Consider the following 16,630-nt stretch of genomic DNA (forward strand, 5'->3'; position numbering starts at 1 on the left):
TGCCGGGGGGGGTTGGCAGGCCTCCGTGGGGCCCCCCCCCCAGCGAGGGGCAGGAGGCGATGGGGCAGGGCATGGCAGGTCCTGCCCTCGGCCCCGGCCCATGGGGCTCCTGCTCTGGGGGGGCTCTGCGTGGGGCCAGGCCAGAGCTTTGACCCCCACCTCGTCCTGACCCGTCACATCACCCATGTCCATGTCATTTGAGGGGGGTGCGTGTGTGTGTGTGTATGTGTCTCTGTGCTGTCGGGGGGGTTTGTAGGCACCAGACCCAAGTGCTGGCTTTGCTCCTCTCTGTGTGGCAGCCCCAAGTGCACCCCCATGCCCCAACAAGTGAGGGGCAGGTGGATGGAGACCCCACCTCTTTTTGGCCTCCAGCCCTGCAGCCCGCTCTCTGCTTTACACCGTAGTGATCTGTCCCTGCCCAGCCGGTGGAAATGGTCAGAGCGAGGCACAGTCATGGTGGTCCCGTGCGACCCCTTGGGCCTCCCACTGCATCCCACCCTGCTCCAGCAGGAGCTGGGAGGCTTCCCCACGTCCGGGAGTTTGCTGGGGGTGGCCGGTCCTTCCCTGCGTGGGGCTAGCAGAAGGGCTGTGTAAGTAGCCAAGGGGCAAACGAGGCTGTTGTACCCCTCTGTGGGAACCATGGCTGTTTAGGGGTGCTGCAGCTAGCCACGGGGCTAGCAAAGGCCATGGTGGGTTATGGTTGTGGGCCACTAAGGTTTGTACCAAGGGATTTGAGCCCAAGGGGAAGAAGCTCTGCCCCCGCTGTGGAAATAAAGCTGCACCGTGCTCACCCCACCCCAGCCTCCTCTGCTCTTTGACGTGTCCCAGCAGGAGGGCAGTTTCCAGATGTCTGTGCTCAGTGGGGCCATGTTTTCCTTTGCTCAGGTTTCATGGAGCGATTGTGTCACCACCACCCAGTAAGGCACTGGGCACCCTCCCAGTCACAGCGATGCTGCAGCCCTGCCTGCCCTCTTGTGGCACACGGCTGTGTCCTGAGGAGAGCTCGCTAAAAAACAGAGATCAACCTAAAACGAATTGGAGCTGAACTCAACCAGCTGGACCCCAGCTCCTGGACACACAGCAGCATCTGCAACCATGCATCTGTATCCTCACATACCACAAGCTCTGCATTGCGTGACCACTGCTCCTCAAACCCTGGGCAAGCTGCGCATGTGGAAGATAAGAAGACACACAGGCAGGTTGAACAGGGCAAGATTGGTGGTGGCAGCAGGGTTTGCTCCTGCTCTCTTGCATCCCCTCTGTCCTTCTTGTGCCCCCCCATTGCTGTCCTGACCCCTGAGACCTCCCTTCAGCCCAGCAGCGATGATGGATGCAGACACCCCCTACCCTGGGCTCAGCGACCTGGGCGCCAGCTCAGACCCCTGGCAGCAAAGGACAGAGAGAGAAGGACCAGGAAAGCCTTCAGTGATGGCTCTGTCCCTCCTGCTCCGAAGTGTTGAGAAGGACCCCAAAACCCCCCATGGGTGCAGGGGGATGAGAGCTGGGTGAGGTCGAGCATGAAACTGGGTCCACGGGGAGCATGGAGGGGAAACCAGGCTGGTGGTTTCCAGGGACATTTTTCCAAAAGGTCCTTTCCTTTTCCCAAAACTTTTCCTCCACTCCCTCTGTGGTGAAGCCAGGACAGGTCCTGTCACTGACGTGGCCTTCCCAACACCCCAAAACCCCAGCAGATGCGCAGGGGGCTGAGGGGTTGGGTGCTGCCATACTGGGTGCTGCCGCCGCTGTACCCAAACGAGGAGGAAGACACAGACCCACTTAACCCAAAATAATTTTATTGTTGCTGTTGCTTCTGATACAAAAAAAGGAATTCCACAAAGAGCCGCCTCTCTGTGCGGGACAAGGGGGCACAGGTTTGTTTCTTGGGTCTCAAAAACCAACCAGTAAAACAAAAAAATGTCAATACAAAAAGAAAGGCACCGCACCAGAGAGGAATTGAAGGAAACCTTGAGCTTTTTTTTTTTTTTCCCATTTGAGACTTTTGGCTCAACACACACACACAAACCCATCTCTGCTAATTTATTATTAATAATAGTTATTTCTTTTTTTTAAAAAAAGCACCTGTTGGTAAAAACCAAACCAAACCAAAATAATAAAAAAACCCCAAACATCAGGCCACCCATCCTGTCACAAGCTCTGGGACTCTTGCAAAAATCCAGAGTCTGGAGCTGCGTTATGCGAAAGAGTTTTCAAGTTTGACATTAGCCCAAATACAGTATACATACACTTCCCCCACCCCATGCAGCGGCAGCGTACCGGCAAAAAAAACAACGCCCAAAACCCCCCTGCAAAGTACCAAAAAAAATAAAAGCTACAGGAATATGCACTCCTCACGACAACGCGCAATCGTACGGTGGTGGTTATACATAAATATCAACGGGTGGACGGGGACAGTGCACTAACGCTGAGGGGTCAACACCAGCACCAGCTTTGGGAAGCACCGGGGGGCTGTGGGGAGACGGGTGCGGGTGGCACCCGGGGATTAGCACCTTGTGGTCCTGCGGGGGCGCAGAACAGAGAACGGATTTGTGCGAAAAACCTCGGAAACGGGGTTGCAGGGAGCAGCTGTGGGAAGAGCACCCTTGGGGGAGGAGGAAAAGCCCACCTGGACCCAACGGCCTGGACAGGCAGCAGGGAGAACTCAATTCACTTAATTAAAATTTTCCAGACTCTTTTTAGTGCATTTCGTTTGTCTGCATTAACCAAAGCCTGGCCAGCTCGGCTGTCACTTTGCACCGACCGAGACGGATGCGACAACCCCAGGGGGAGGTGACTCGCAGCCCTGGGGGTGGATGCGGCCACAGGCCCCGGAGTCGCGCAGCCGGGGGGGGCTCGGGGTCAAGGGATCTCCCCCCATCCCCATCTCGCTCCTGCTGCTTGGAAACCTTTCACAGGGTTTTCAAACACTCACATGGGTGATGTCCGGGAGCTCTGTCCCTGCGGCATGGCACGCGTGTCCTCAAAGCCCTCCAGCCCCTCTCCCATGGGAAGCAGCCAGATGCTCTCCATCAGGCTCATGGTATTTTTCCTGCCACTTTAGTCCAGCCACATTCAATAATTCAATTATTTGGCTTTCCCCAGAGCTCCTCCTCATTTCTAGAAGGACGCTTTAGCCCTGGACTTGCCGGAGCTCTGGTAAAGCCTTTCCAGCGCCAATCTCTAGAGGGCGTGCATGTGTCCAAAACCCCTGGGTTCCCTACAGAAGCGTGTGGTCCCGGGACTGGGCTGCTTCATAAAGTGAGGTTAGAGACCTGATCTGCCCCTTGGCTCAGAGGTGACCTTTTCCATTGGACAGAGGAGCCCAAAAGGACCAAAGGACACGGAGAAGACAGAGAAAAGGACAGAGCAGAGCCAGCGCGGGTACAGGGTGGTTTCTGCAGCACCATCATGACAAGGCAGAAGCGAAGGAGGAAGAGCTGGTGGGAAATGTGCTGATACCACACTGCGCCGTAGCTCCTTCCAAAGCTGCACCTGGACCTCCCTCACATTTCTAGGAGGTGACGTGTGGCCCATGACCATGAAGGATGGGCAGCATCCCCATGGTAGGAAGCTCGGACCTTGCACACTTGGACTGACAGTGTCCCGGTTAAAGAGTGGAGCAGAGGGAGGGGGTCCCTGCTAACAGGGTTTGAACTTTGGCAAAGCTTTTGTGAGCTCTTTCGCGGTGTGGCTCGGGTTTGACTCGAGCACCCCAGGAAGCGGAGCATCCCCAAGCCCGGGGGGACATTTCGCAGCAGTGGGGGCAGGCGGCAGCAGCGGGGGCGGCGAGAGAAGCTGCGGGTGTTTCCAGGCGTGGATGGCGAGGATAAGGACTGGGCTGTCGGTTGGATGAGTGAATCTGGCGGATGTTAGTAGAGCTGGAGCTGGAGCTTCATCCTCAGTGCTTGGCCCAGCTCCCCTGCTAAGTAGTTGAGGTGGTTCTTGGCCTCCAGTTTCTGCAGTTCCCGCTTGCGGTACAGGGGCACACTCACGATTTCCAGCAGGTAGGTGCCAGGCACTATTTTCTTGCGGCCAAGGTGGAGGTAACTGAGCCCCTCTTTTTGGTGGATGCGGAAGTAGCCATCCTCGTTCCCATAGGAGATCTGGTACCGCACGCGGTTCTCCAGGGGCTCCACAGCCGGCAGGAGCTCCAGGATGTGCTCCTTGTGAGCCAGGTCGGAGAGGTTCAGCATCATGGATAGAGGAGCATCCACATCCACGCTGGCCAAGTTCACAGTGTGATCCTTCGAAAGGAACCAGGCATGTTACTGACAGGCACCAAGAAAAGCTCATGGCCAGGGGAAGGAGGACTTGATTTGGAGGAATTTTGCCCCATGGGCCACCCCAAAGCAGCTCTGAGAAGTGCCTATGACTTCTGTGGCCCTTGCTTTCCTTCAAGTGTTTCTTGGTACCCTGCTTGTGTCACCGAGACTGAACTACAGTACATAGCCCTCATCTTCAGGGGAAGAACCAGTAACTGCAGAGGCATTTTCCTCCTGAAGGACCCATAATGACCTCCCAGCCCACTCTGTCCTGCCCAGGCCTTCTTGGCCGGAACAAGAGGCCAGAACATCCCTCCAAGGAAAAACCTGTGTTTATGGTGACAGGCCCAGTCTGGAGTCAGACCGTAAATGCTGGTGGTCCCCTATGTGAATGGCTCCTCCCTCAGCGCCCCTTGCAAGGAAGCACCTGTGCTTTATTTCTTGGTTGCATGTATCTGCAGATATTTGCGGCCAAACCATGTAAGTGTGTGTCACTTAAGACTGTCCTGACCTCCTCTAATGTATTGTGAAAGAACTCCCATTTCTGCAAGGCTTCTGGACTCAGTAGCACCCACAAACACCCAAGCACCCTGCACAGGCAGGTACCTCCCAAGTGACCCAGCTCTTGCCATGCTCCACCCCAGCCAGGATGCCATGGATTTCTTACCTGGTGCTTCTCAGTGCCGTTGATGCTGCGTCGCTGCCGGCCCCTCTTGGGGTAGCCATTTATCTTGCACTCATAGCAGGTTTCAGGGGACAGTAGGTTGTCTTCATCCTCTTCTTGGGGTGCAGGAAGGTAAGGACCTTTCCCAAAACCCAAGCCAGAAATACAGTGTCTGGTGGCAGAAGAGCAGAGACATCCACTTCAGATATATGCTTCAAGAAGGAGATCTTACCATTGCCCTCTCAGGTTCTCCATGTGGCACCTAAAACCACATAGAACTATCAAATCATTAAGGTTGGAAGAGACCTCTAAGATCATCAAGTCCAACCCAACTCCACCAACCCAACCCTACCATGCTCACTAAACCACATCCCCAGGTGCCACATCCATGCGCTTCTTGAACCCTTCCAGGGATAGTGACTCCACCACTGCCCTGGGCAGCCCCCTCCTGTGTTTGAGTAATTCAGTAAAGAATTTTTTTTCTAATATCCAATATAACCCTCTCATGGGGCAACTTGAGGCCATTTCCTCTTGTCCTATGAGTTACCTGGAAGAAGAGAGCAACACCCACCTCCCACCCACATGGAGAATCATGCCTGGGTACAGTACAGGGCTTGGACAGAATGACTTGGACACAGGCTTGAGAGAGATGAAACCTGTAGGTTTAACCTGTCTGCACCCTGGACTAGATGGAGATCTAGTCAGATGCAGAGCATCTGCTACAGTGCTAGTGGCTCCATTGGATTAGTGAAATGGAAGAGGAGATGCATATTAGCATCAGGATCCAGTGATGGGTGAGGAACAGTCTGGCACAGAGAAGCTGAGGACTTCTGTGGGAATGGGAGCTGCTGGGGCTCCTTCAAATTATATTGGTGGTGGAGAGCAGTTGTGTGGTGATGGAGCATGCCTGGATGCACCGTGCACTTGGCAGCCTGTGATATCCCCCAGTAACATATAGATGGCTGTGGGGACAACGCACTGGCCTCTCTCTTACCCTTGTCCTGCTCGGAAGTAGCCCCCAGGGCAGCCACAGAGGTAGCCCCCGTCCGTGTTGGAGCAGCCGTAACTGCAGGGGCTGCCGCCCGCTGAGCATTCGTCCACGTCCTGGCACCCCCCAAAGGCCTGGTCGAAGTCGAAGCCAGACGGGCAGACACACTTGAAGCTTCCCAGGGTGTTGTAGCAGGAGGCAGAGCCACAGGCAGTGGGGCTGGAGCACTCATTCTCATCTGCACCCAATGACACCAGAACCAGTCAGGATCTTGGTGGAAGGGAGCTCCTCCTGTGCTCTCCATCCTGCACAGTCAAGGGAATCTGCCCACGGCCATCACCAAGCTGGCAGCAGCCTCCCTTCTCCTGCCTGCCCTGCGAGACCTCAGCTCATGCAGGTCCTTGAAGGACTGCCTTGATATTTTGAGGTTTTTTGTCCTCCTGCAATGCAGGAAGCTGCTGGCATGAGGAGCATTGGGAGCTCATCTCCCTGCAGAGCAGCTTCCTGATGGTCTCTGTTGGAGGGCAGGGCAGGCTGGGACAGGGCCACCATCCCTGGGGCAGGGCAGGAAGCTCAGGGCTGGGTTTGCAGAGATGAACCCAGAATCCCGTGTCAGAGATGGCCAGAGGTGATTGGACAGGGACTCGGGACTTAGCTGCCCGCTATATACAAGGGCGCCCATCCCACACTCACCCACGCACTGGTTCCACTGGTAGTGCTGCACGTAGCCCTGTGGACAGCCGCAGCGGTAGCCTCCGAGCACGTTCTGGCAGCCGTGCTGGCACCGGTGGTTTCCATCGCACTCGTCCACATCTGCAGCAATGTAACACAGATGGTGGTGAGACCACCCCTTCCCATCCTGTGGGCAGTGGTGGGTGCACAGGCATCATGTGCATGTGGTACTGGGCTGGCACCCAGCATCCTTGAGTGCTGGTGTGGGTGGGTGGGCGGGCATTTCTTCTGTCTAATTATGTCTGTGCAGCTTGGGATTGAATAAGAGCCTCAGCCCCTAGGCCTCCATATCTCCCACTGCAGTCTCTGCTTGGATGTTTTCTGATTTAAGGTCTGGCCCTGGGCTGTTACCAGAACTGTTCTACTTCAGGCTTTTCTTTCGCATAGCACATAGTGGGTTTTGGCCAGCGTGAGATCTCCCCCATGAGGTACAGGACCATTCCTTTCCCGCCCTTGGCTGCTATGGTTGCAGCACCAAGACCTTCATTTACTTGTCTAAGAGCCCGTGTTTCTCCAGGCAGGTCAGGCACTGACCTCTCCTTTGTACCAGGGCTTCCCATGGGGGTTTCTTGTGCCCCAAGATAAGGAGTGGTCCCTTTTTGGCTGCGGTCCCTTTTTGGCTGCACTGAGCTGCCTCAGATATCATGAATGACCCAAGAACTCTTCCACCTGGAAGATGCTGCTGTCAAAGCCCCAGAGACACAGACCCACCTTCGCAGTTGACACCAGAGCTGTCCAGGGAGAAGCCTTTCTGGCACTCGCAGTTGTAGCTGCCTGGCGTGTTCAGACACTGCCCTTTGGCTCCGCACAGAGAGGGCTGAGCCGTGCACTCGTTGTTGTCTGCAAAACACCAGTGGCCGCTTGTTAGCCCATCCCCAAGGACGTGGCTGTGTGCAGTTTTGCAGACCTTCAATGTGGAGCTTAGCGCAGTCCCAGTCAGATGCACAACCCCAGGCTGACTGAGGGGGGCTGGAAAGACCCTCCTGGGCTTTAAACCCATGGGGAGCTTGCTGGTCCTTACTCACCAATGCAGGACGAGTGATGCTGAGTGAAGCCTGGGGGACATTTGCAGTTGAATCCTCCGATAATGTTGACACAGAGGAACTGGCAGTTATGCTGCTTGGTGGAACATTCATCCAAATCTAAAGCAAAAAGCACAAGAACACACATCTCAATTTATCTTACCGAGATATCTCTGTGGTAAGTCTGCGACACCTGCATGTATGTGGTGACACACAGTGGTCCCGGGCAGACCAGGACCTGACATGGATCAGTAACAACACACACAAAATTCTTACATGAGAATAATTAAGTCCAGGAAGCCTCCCCCTACCTCTGATCATATACAGACACTTTTGAAAGATGCAGAGGTATTTTTTCTGCCTCTCCTCCCATCCACAAATCCCAGAGACCCCCAGATTCCCATCCATCCTCCTCACAGCCTGGCCCAACAGCACTGGGAGAGGTGGGCAAAGCCCCAGCCTGGCAGCTGCCAGCACCAGGAGAAGCCCTGATGGTGCCCAGCCCATTGTAGGAGACAGAGCTCCTGGAGATCAAGGCTCCTGGAGCTCAGCACAGCTTGAGACAGGCTGTGCAGTTTGTAGGAAAGGGCAAGAAATAATTTTTTTCCCTAATGAGACAGGTCTAGAGTATCCACAGAGGGCAGAAACCCTGATGCATCAGTCCACGAGGGTCCAGCATGGCACCTTTTTCCATGTCTAGCCTTGTCCCCGACTGTTCTGTCACACATTAATCAGCTCTTGCCATCCCCCCAGCTGCCAAAGATGAGGCAGGGTCTCTGCTGCCTTCTCCTGGCTGGATACCTTTGCAGATCTTCCCATCTTCCTGCAGAATGTACCCTCGGGGGCAGGAGCACTGGTAGCTGCCTTCGGTGTTCTTGCAGATGAAGTTACATGGCTTTGGGGACTGGTTACACTCATCCAGATCTAGACTCGAGAGACAAGACACATCAGCCCTCACAGGCTGTGCTGCTGGACTGGGTCCTCACCACCCCTTGGACCATGCAGTCTACCAAGGGGCTCCTGAACAGGAGGTGATCCCCGGTTTCATGAGATCACAACTGAGTGGTCAAGATGGCCCTGTGGATCCTAGCACTCCCTGTCCTAGATCCTTGTCACTCTCCAGGAAGTAGGTGAGCAGGGGCAGGGGCTTTGAAGGAGCACCTCATTCTGAGTCAGCACAACAAATTTAGGAGATCTCCTGGAATAAAAGAGCTGAATCACCTCCCTTCTCAGACACTGGATGTTGTGTGACCTGGTAGATCAGAGTGACATCTTTCCCAGCTCCTTCCTAGCTGAAGAGATGGGTAGATGCTACTCCTGAGTACTGGGAACATCAGAGATGGGGGCAGCACTGTACTTCAAGAGCTTGGACACCTCTGCCCAGCAGGGAATAGCAGCCATGGCTCTGACAAAGCCCATAACTTCGAGCCAAGCTGGAGGGCACAAAGCTGGAGAAAGAGCAGGGATATTTAGAGAGGAATCCTGTCCTGGTGGCTCGAGGTTGTATCTGCTTTACTCCTAGGCATAGAGCTTGGTTTCTGGGAGCCAAGGCATCTTTTCCACTCCATGTCTAAGACACACAGCTGCAGGCATGGTCCTGAACACCATCTCAATACCAGAAGTATGGCACATCCTCAGCTCCTTCAGTACTTCCCCAGTGCCTGCAGCTGTGATTCCAAGGGTGCCTTTTATGCCAACATCTGGATGCCCAACGTGGCCCTCAGCCTGCCTAGAGCCAGCTGTCGTGCCAAGGAAAGGTTTGGCTGCTCACAGACTTTCATCCCTGGATCCCACTCCCTGCCAGTCCCTGGGACTCCTAGGGTCTGAGGGAGAGGACAAGGAGCCTGGGTTTTAAGGAGTTAAACAACACAGAGTGACAACTCTGATGTATAGAGGACCATGCCACAGGGGAAAGTGTCCAGAGCCCTGCTACAGATATGCGGGACAGCATGGCCAGAGGTGAGGGTAGGTCCTGGGTTGGCGTTACAGGACCCTTTGCATGCTGAAGAGTAGGGGTGGAGGCTGCCAAGGGCAAGGGCTGTCCAGAGATGTGGGTTTCCTTCTCCCAACTCACCCACGCAGGCTGTGCCAGTGATGTCCGCGGTGTAGCCCAGCCTGCAGTGACAGCGAAAGGAGCCGATGCTGTTGATGCACTGCCCATTCTTGCAGAGGTTGGGCAGGACCTTGCACTCGTCGATGTCTGCAGGAGGGAAGGAAGGACCCATTAGTGCCAATGCTGCCTCTGTCCCCATGCTCCTGTGCTAGGGCACCTCAGACTCTCCCAGGGAGCCAAAGATTACATTCAGAGAGTGGTAAAATAATGTCCCAGAGACTTCTTGTCTGCTCCAGGCACTGTGTAGGTCTGTCCCAGCCAGGAACTCTGCCTGTACCCTCATCCTTGCTTTCTCCCCCCTGCATTGAAGGTGATTTGGGCCCCAGCTCACCTCTCCCATCAGTGGAGTACCCTGGCCCATGCGGACACATTTTCTTGTACTGGGCGGTCCCAGGAAGGGGGCAGAGCTCACACTGGGGGCCCCAGCTGCGCCCGCTGTTGCAGCAGCACTCAGACTTGGTGACCAGGTTGCGATTGGTGGAGGACATCTGGCACATGGTCTGCAGTACTTCGGTGAAGCAGAAGCCCTGGCGGGTGTCTGGGCAGAGAGAATGGGGAGAGAAGGTGAGGATCTGAGTCAGTGTCAGCACCAGGGATAACCAAGCAGCCTGTCCAGCCTCTGCCAGTTGCAGCATGGAGACTGGTGTGGTTTTGTAAACGCAATGCCCCAACAACCTCTACACTCAGAAACCCTGAAACACCTGAAAAGCATCATCTGCTACTAAAGAGAAGCTGCTCAAGAGCCACCAGGACTTGGTAATTACCAATACACTCTGTGCCAGAGGGGCTGACTTCAAAACCTTCATTGCAGTCACAACGGTAACTCCCCACCGTGTTGATGCAGCGGCCGTTGGGGCAGATGCCAGGCTTGGTGCGACACTCGTTCTCATCTAGGAAAGAAGGAACCAAAGAGCTGTGGTGAGGCACAGGACAAATTTCAGCTTTCCTGGAGTCCTCATGCTACCACTCAGTTTGAAATGCCCTCCAAAAGCAGCTCAGTGCGAAGAAGCTTGACACAGATATGGAAAGACTCAACAGAAAGGACACACGGCATAATGATGTGCCATCCTGTGCTGGAACCTATGGATCCAGAGATGCACTGAGGTTTTGTGTGTGTAGGCATCTAGTAGGACACACAGGAATTTCTGATGCATGGGAAACTCCAGGGAGGAGCTGTCTGACAGAAGAACATAACACAAAGGCACAGGGAAATGCGTAGAAGAGGATGGTCTTCAGCTCCACTGGGAACCCCTCCCATCCTATTCTCTGGTACCTGTGCAGCCCTCTCCATCGGGCCTGCGCTGCATTCCTGGTGGGCAGATGCACATGAAAGTGCCGATGAGATTCTTGCACAGCATCCCTCGAGACTCGCAGTCATGCAGCCCCTCTGCGCACTCATCCAGATCTGCAACCGAGAACATAATGAGACCATGTTTAACCTGCCAGGGGGCAACTGGGAACTGACTGGTCACATCTGCACTGCCTTGGCCATCCCTACTGCCTTGGTCCAGGTGGGTGTGAGTGAGCACAAGCCCAGAGGTGCCAGTTCTTGCCTTTTCTCTACAGCATCAGAGACCAGGTAAGTGCAGGGACCTGGGAAGGGAGTAGGAGCTCCCCTGATGGCTGCAGAAGTGGATTTTACCTCTGCACATTCTTCTGTCTTCTCGGAGGGCATATCCAGATGGGCAGGTGCACTCGTAGGAGCCAAAGGTGTTGATGCAGCGGAATGCGCAGAGCAGGGGATTCAGTGCACACTCATTGATATCTGGAAAGAAGGGAGAGCAATGGTGGCAGTGATGGCGGCTGTAACGATGGTGGATCTTCCCAGGACAGACTCCCCCACTCCTTGTGCATTCATCTCATGAGAACTTTGTTCCACCAAGGCTTTCTGTCACGGTTTTCAGTTGCAGTGGGACAGACACCTGGTGTCTCAGCAGCTTTGATGGGCACAGGACCCTGGCTCCTTGGTGAGGCAGCTCCTGCATTTAGGCAGGTGCTCAGACCTCCTCCTGGACTCCAGCCCCAGAGGAAGCCAAAGGGGACCAGCACTGGTGCACACACTCATGTGGAGATGAGATTTTCTGCACTGACCATTGGAGGCTGACCTGACCCAGTGGGGTCACACACATGGCCCAGTATGCAATGGGGGTGAAGGGATTGCCTCCCAGCAGCATTACCTTCGCATGTCATCATGGGCCCTGGCTCAAAACCCTCATCACAGGCGCACTCGAAGCCTCCCACCACGTTGGTGCAGGTGCCGTTCCCACAAGGGTTGCCAATGGAGCACTCGTCGGTATCTGGAGGAAGCCAGGACCACGTTAGGTGGAGGAGGTAGATAGGAAAGGTGTGGGCTGGTCTCTTCTTGCAGCCAGAGCAGTCAGACAAAGCCAGGAGCCAGGGGCAAAAAGCAAAGGGGCAGGGGAGAAGCAAGTTCCTTCTCTACACACACACACGCGCACACATAAACACACACACACACACACACACACACATGCACAACCTCATAGATTCTGATGTAGGGAGGACAAAAGCAAGACCCTTACCCACACAGTTGACTCCTGTGTAGTCCAGGTTGTATCCGAAGGGGCACTCGCAGCGGAAGGAGCCATCGGTGTTAATGCAGGCCCCGTTTATGCAAACACCCAGGTTCTCTGAGCATTCGTTGACATCTGGAAGGGAAACCAAAGCAATGAAACCTCATGTGAGTACACAGTCAGAAATACGTCCCTGTCCTCTCAGATCTGACCCTGCAATCTCAGATACTCCCTCTCCAGAACTGGGGGCTGAACCTTTGGTAAGCAGAGACCAAGAGCTTGGGAGGGAACCAAGTCCTATCCCCTTCTGCTACTGGGATTCAACCCTGCTCTCCAAGTGGCCTAAATTTGCTTGCTTCTAGGCAGCCCCCCCTCAAAACAAACTTCTTCTCATCCCCAGATCAGCCCTTACCTTCTCGGGTGTCACCTGGGCCTGGGATGGCTCCGTGGCCATACGGACACAGCTCCTGGAAGGCAACTGGGAGGAAGCAGAAGAGTGAGGTATCAGTACAAGTGCTTCTACTGACAGGAGCCAAAATGTCCTTTGGAGGCTTCTAGAGCATGACTGAGAGCTTGACAGCTCCCTGCCCATGGGAGCTACAAAACCCCAGCTGGCTGGAAATGCCTTGGCTCTTGAGGCACTGAGATGCTTTTGCCTTATCTAAAGCCCTGCAGAGAACTGAGAGCAGATTCAAAGCAGAAATAAGCAATCCATTTGCCAAGAACCCAACTGGTAAGGAATACTGGAGTCCAGTAAGGGGCGGCTTGCACTGCTGGTTGTCTTGGCTAACCTACACACCTTCCCCATGCTTCGTGCATGTTAGAAGCACTCACAGTCATCTCTCCTATGGAGTGAGGTCCCAGCACACCTACCATTTCCCTCCTGCGGGCACAGCTCACAAGGGTCCCCCCAGCCTTCTCCTGGCATTTTGCTGCAGCAACACCGAGCCTTGGTGGTGTTGAAGGCCTTGGGGACGGAGCACTTGCCGTTGTCAAAGCGGGTGAAGCAGAAGCTCTGGCGAGTATCTGTGGGAGGACGGGGAGATGCACGGGGCATTGCGGACATCCAGGATGGTGATGCTCCCCTCCCCACTGCGATGAACTGCACTCACCAAAGCATCGCCGGCCGTTATCGGACAGCACAAAGCCTGGAGGGCAGACACACTGGAAGCTGCCAGGGGTGTTGGTGCATGTCCCAAAAAGGCAGATGTTGGGCTCCTCTTCACACTCGTTGATATCTGGAAGCACCACAGACATACTACTTACAGAGCAGCCAAAAGTCACTCCTTTCCTTGTTGCATTAAATTATATCTGGGGAGCTTTGATGCCTGTAGGACATCACCCTGACCCTAATCCTTAACCCACCCTAAGGGCAAATGGGACAATGAGGAGGCCAGGGCACAGCAAAACCACGGAGACTCCTCCATCACGGGAGCAGGCCTTGCCTTGCTCTATGTGCACCTGCTCTGGTGGCAAGGGGGTTGGACCAGATGAACTTTAAGGTCCCTTCCAACCCAAACCATTTGATGATTCCATGATTTTTGGGGGTGGTGACGCATGCCCCAGCCCACTCAGGAAGAATATGGTTTTTCTGGGAACAGTCCAAGGTGACCACATGCTGTGCTAGAAAGGGAGGAGGCAAAGAGCCAGCCTTACCAATGCAGTTGTCATTCTGCACCTCGTACCCAGGGGGGCAGATGCAGCGGAAGGAGCCCTCCAGGTTCTGGCAGGTGCCTGGGGAACAGGTCCCAGGCAGGCTCACGCACTCGTTGATGTCTGCAGAGGAAACAACCAGGGATGGCATCTGTGCTCAGCTCAGAGGACTTGGGTGCAGGGTACTTTGCTCAGCTGCCCCTGATAGGAACACCTTTAGGTAGACAAGTTTGGGGACCAGCTTTCATAGCACTGCACAGTGCCAGCTGTGCCAAAATACCATGTTACTGAAAGGGGCTGCCCAGGGAGCTGGTGTAGTTGCCATCCCTGGAGGTGTTCAAGAAGCACACAGATGTGGCACTTCAGGATATGGTTTAGTGGGCATGGTGGGGTTGGGTTGATGGTTGGCCTTTATGATCTTAGAGGTCTCTTCCAGCCTTAACAACTCAGTGATTCTATACACCTCAACCCACCAGGAAAGGGCCAGTCTGCTGCCTGGACACTCACCTACACAGTTCTTCCCATCAGGGGTCCGGTCATACCCCTCTTGGCACAGGCACTGAAAGGAGCCGATGCTGTTGATGCACTGGCCGTTTCGACACACCTGCCCCACCAGGGATGAACACTCATCAATGTCTGTGGGAGGGAAACGATTAAGCACAACGGGAAGAGATACACACAGCATGTGAGTGTCAGTGTGCTGCCTTCATCAGCCCTACACTTCCAACACATACAACTGCCCCTACAGTCACTGCCAAGTGACAGCCAGAACTGAACCCCTGTACGCCACTGTGTGACATCCCATGGCCCACAGCCACGTAGACCCCAGTCAGCAATCCCCAGGGCAGGATTTCACGCAACTCACCCATGCAGTCATTGTTGTGCGTTAGCTCGAAGCCAGGGAAGCAGAGGCAGTTGTAGGAGCCAACAGTGTTCTTGCAGGTCCCGTTGCCACAGGGCTGCCGGTCACACTCATCAATATCTGCAGAGAGAAGGTCACAGCTGATTGAGGGAGCCAAGAGCCACTGTCTTGGGCATGCAGACAGGGTCCAGGCAGCTCCACAGCACCCTGGGATTGAGAGGACACCATGGCCCTTGGCCATCCTTGGCACTACCCAGCAGGTGCTGGAGAGAGCTCATGTCCATCCCAATATCAGTGTCACAGCAAGGCAGTGGCCGTCACACTGACCCATGCACATCGTCTGCTCCCCCGTGGCCTTGAAGCCGTTGTGGCAGATGCAGACATAGCTGCCCTCGGTGTCAACACAGTCCCCGTGGCTGCAGACATTGGGGATCTCCTGGCATTCGTTGCGACCTAAAAGAAAGCAAAGTGGGCACCAGTGAGCAGAAGGGATGGACCAAAGGGGAAGACCTGAGGCCCTGGCCTTCTGCAGACCTCTGCCTGCTGGTGGAAAACTGTGTCTGTGAGCAGCAGCACAGCAGAACAGGGTGTCCATTTTCTGAGAAGTGGCTTCACAGAGAACAAGATTCATGCATTGCCATCACTAAAAAAATAAATTTCCTTGGAGAAAATGGCCTGAGACTAAAGCTGCACTTCCCAGTGATGTTTTCTCATCCCTCAGGAGCCCACAATCCCATGGGAATTATTCCAAAAGTACAGGCATCCCATAACACAGCACAGCCAGATCATAGTCCCCAGGCTTGGCAAAAGAGCAGGAACCCATGCACAGGACTGGGATGTCCTTCATCCTATCCTTCCTTGGGTCCACACAAGGTGGTCACCAAACCATTTGAAGAGTCTAGGCAGGGGTATGAGCACCTCGCACACGTGTCTCTGGAATAGGTAGCAAAGAGCTCCCGTCTTACCCACGCAGGCTCCGCTAGGCGACAGCTTGTATCCGGTTGAGCATTCGCACCTGTAACTGCCCGGGATGTTGATGCAGTCAGCGTTGCGTTGGCAGAGGTTCTCCCCACTGCTGCACTCGTCGATGTCTGGGGGAGGAGAGCAATGCAAACCTTGGCAAGCACTCACCAGGCACCATCATCCTGGTAGGGCCAGAGTGACTTGCTGGGGTCAACTGAATTTGAACCCTTAGGTTGCTCCTATCAGGGTCAATTTTCAACCTTTTTCTATTGCTTTGCAAGAAAATAATGAGGATTTTAGTTACCATGCAAAACTTTGAAACATATTTGCAAACTTTTTCTAAAAAAACACCCAAAAAACAAAGGAAGGGAAAACCAGATAGGAACACAAATGAAAATCAGCAATTTTTGTCCAACCATTGATGTGGCAAATGAAGAAGGTTTCAAGAAGGCTGAGAAAGTGTAGACTCAGTTCACATCTGCTGACAGCCCTGGTGTCCCAGGAGGTGCCACGCTGAGAATCCCCACCCTCCCAGGCACCTGTAGTGGCACTGCCCTGGCTGCCCTGTTACCTTCGCAGATGAGCAGGATGTTGTTGTAGCTGAAGCCAATGGGACACTCACACCTGAAGCTGCCAATTTGGTTGATGCAGACACCGTTGGTGCAGATAGCAGGGATCTCGCTGCACTCATCGATATCTGTGCAAAGACAACATCTCTCAGCATCCTGGGAGGGCAGCAGGGAGGCAAGCATCCCCCAGAGCTGGGAGATTGCTGCCCTGGTTCATCCCAAAAATATGACTAGGAGGGAAGAGCCACCAGACAAACACTGAGGCAACTCT

The 16,630-nt window shown here is 54.4% G+C and overlaps 1 protein-coding gene across 1 annotated transcript in view; it reads right to left on the minus strand.

Moving 5' to 3' along the window:
• Nucleotides 1–3,866: 3,866 nt before the first annotated feature.
• FBN3 (fibrillin 3) overlaps nt 3,867–16,630 on the minus strand; it is a 56,327-nt gene continuing 43,563 nt past the window's right edge. The window contains exons 37-59 of the mRNA XM_010194224.1: nt 16,362–16,487; nt 15,793–15,918; nt 15,155–15,280; nt 14,831–14,947; nt 14,473–14,601; nt 13,969–14,088; nt 13,425–13,550; nt 13,186–13,338; nt 12,725–12,790; nt 12,322–12,447; nt 11,956–12,075; nt 11,421–11,543; nt 11,052–11,183; nt 10,543–10,668; nt 10,110–10,316; nt 9,740–9,865; nt 8,467–8,589; nt 7,669–7,785; nt 7,355–7,483; nt 6,605–6,724; nt 5,918–6,149; nt 4,927–5,095; nt 3,867–4,241 (exon numbers count right to left, since the gene is read on the minus strand). Coding sequence (XP_010192526.1) covers nt 3,867–4,241; nt 4,927–5,095; nt 5,918–6,149; nt 6,605–6,724; nt 7,355–7,483; nt 7,669–7,785; nt 8,467–8,589; nt 9,740–9,865; nt 10,110–10,316; nt 10,543–10,668; nt 11,052–11,183; nt 11,421–11,543; nt 11,956–12,075; nt 12,322–12,447; nt 12,725–12,790; nt 13,186–13,338; nt 13,425–13,550; nt 13,969–14,088; nt 14,473–14,601; nt 14,831–14,947; nt 15,155–15,280; nt 15,793–15,918; nt 16,362–16,487 — 3,314 coding nt within the window. The remainder of the gene's footprint in view (nt 4,242–4,926; nt 5,096–5,917; nt 6,150–6,604; nt 6,725–7,354; nt 7,484–7,668; nt 7,786–8,466; nt 8,590–9,739; nt 9,866–10,109; nt 10,317–10,542; nt 10,669–11,051; nt 11,184–11,420; nt 11,544–11,955; nt 12,076–12,321; nt 12,448–12,724; nt 12,791–13,185; nt 13,339–13,424; nt 13,551–13,968; nt 14,089–14,472; nt 14,602–14,830; nt 14,948–15,154; nt 15,281–15,792; nt 15,919–16,361; nt 16,488–16,630) is intronic.

Source organism: Mesitornis unicolor, unplaced genomic scaffold (genome assembly GCF_000695765.1).
Source record: "Mesitornis unicolor isolate BGI_N332 unplaced genomic scaffold, ASM69576v1 scaffold2211, whole genome shotgun sequence".
Lineage (NCBI taxonomy): Eukaryota > Metazoa > Chordata > Aves > Mesitornithiformes > Mesitornithidae > Mesitornis > Mesitornis unicolor.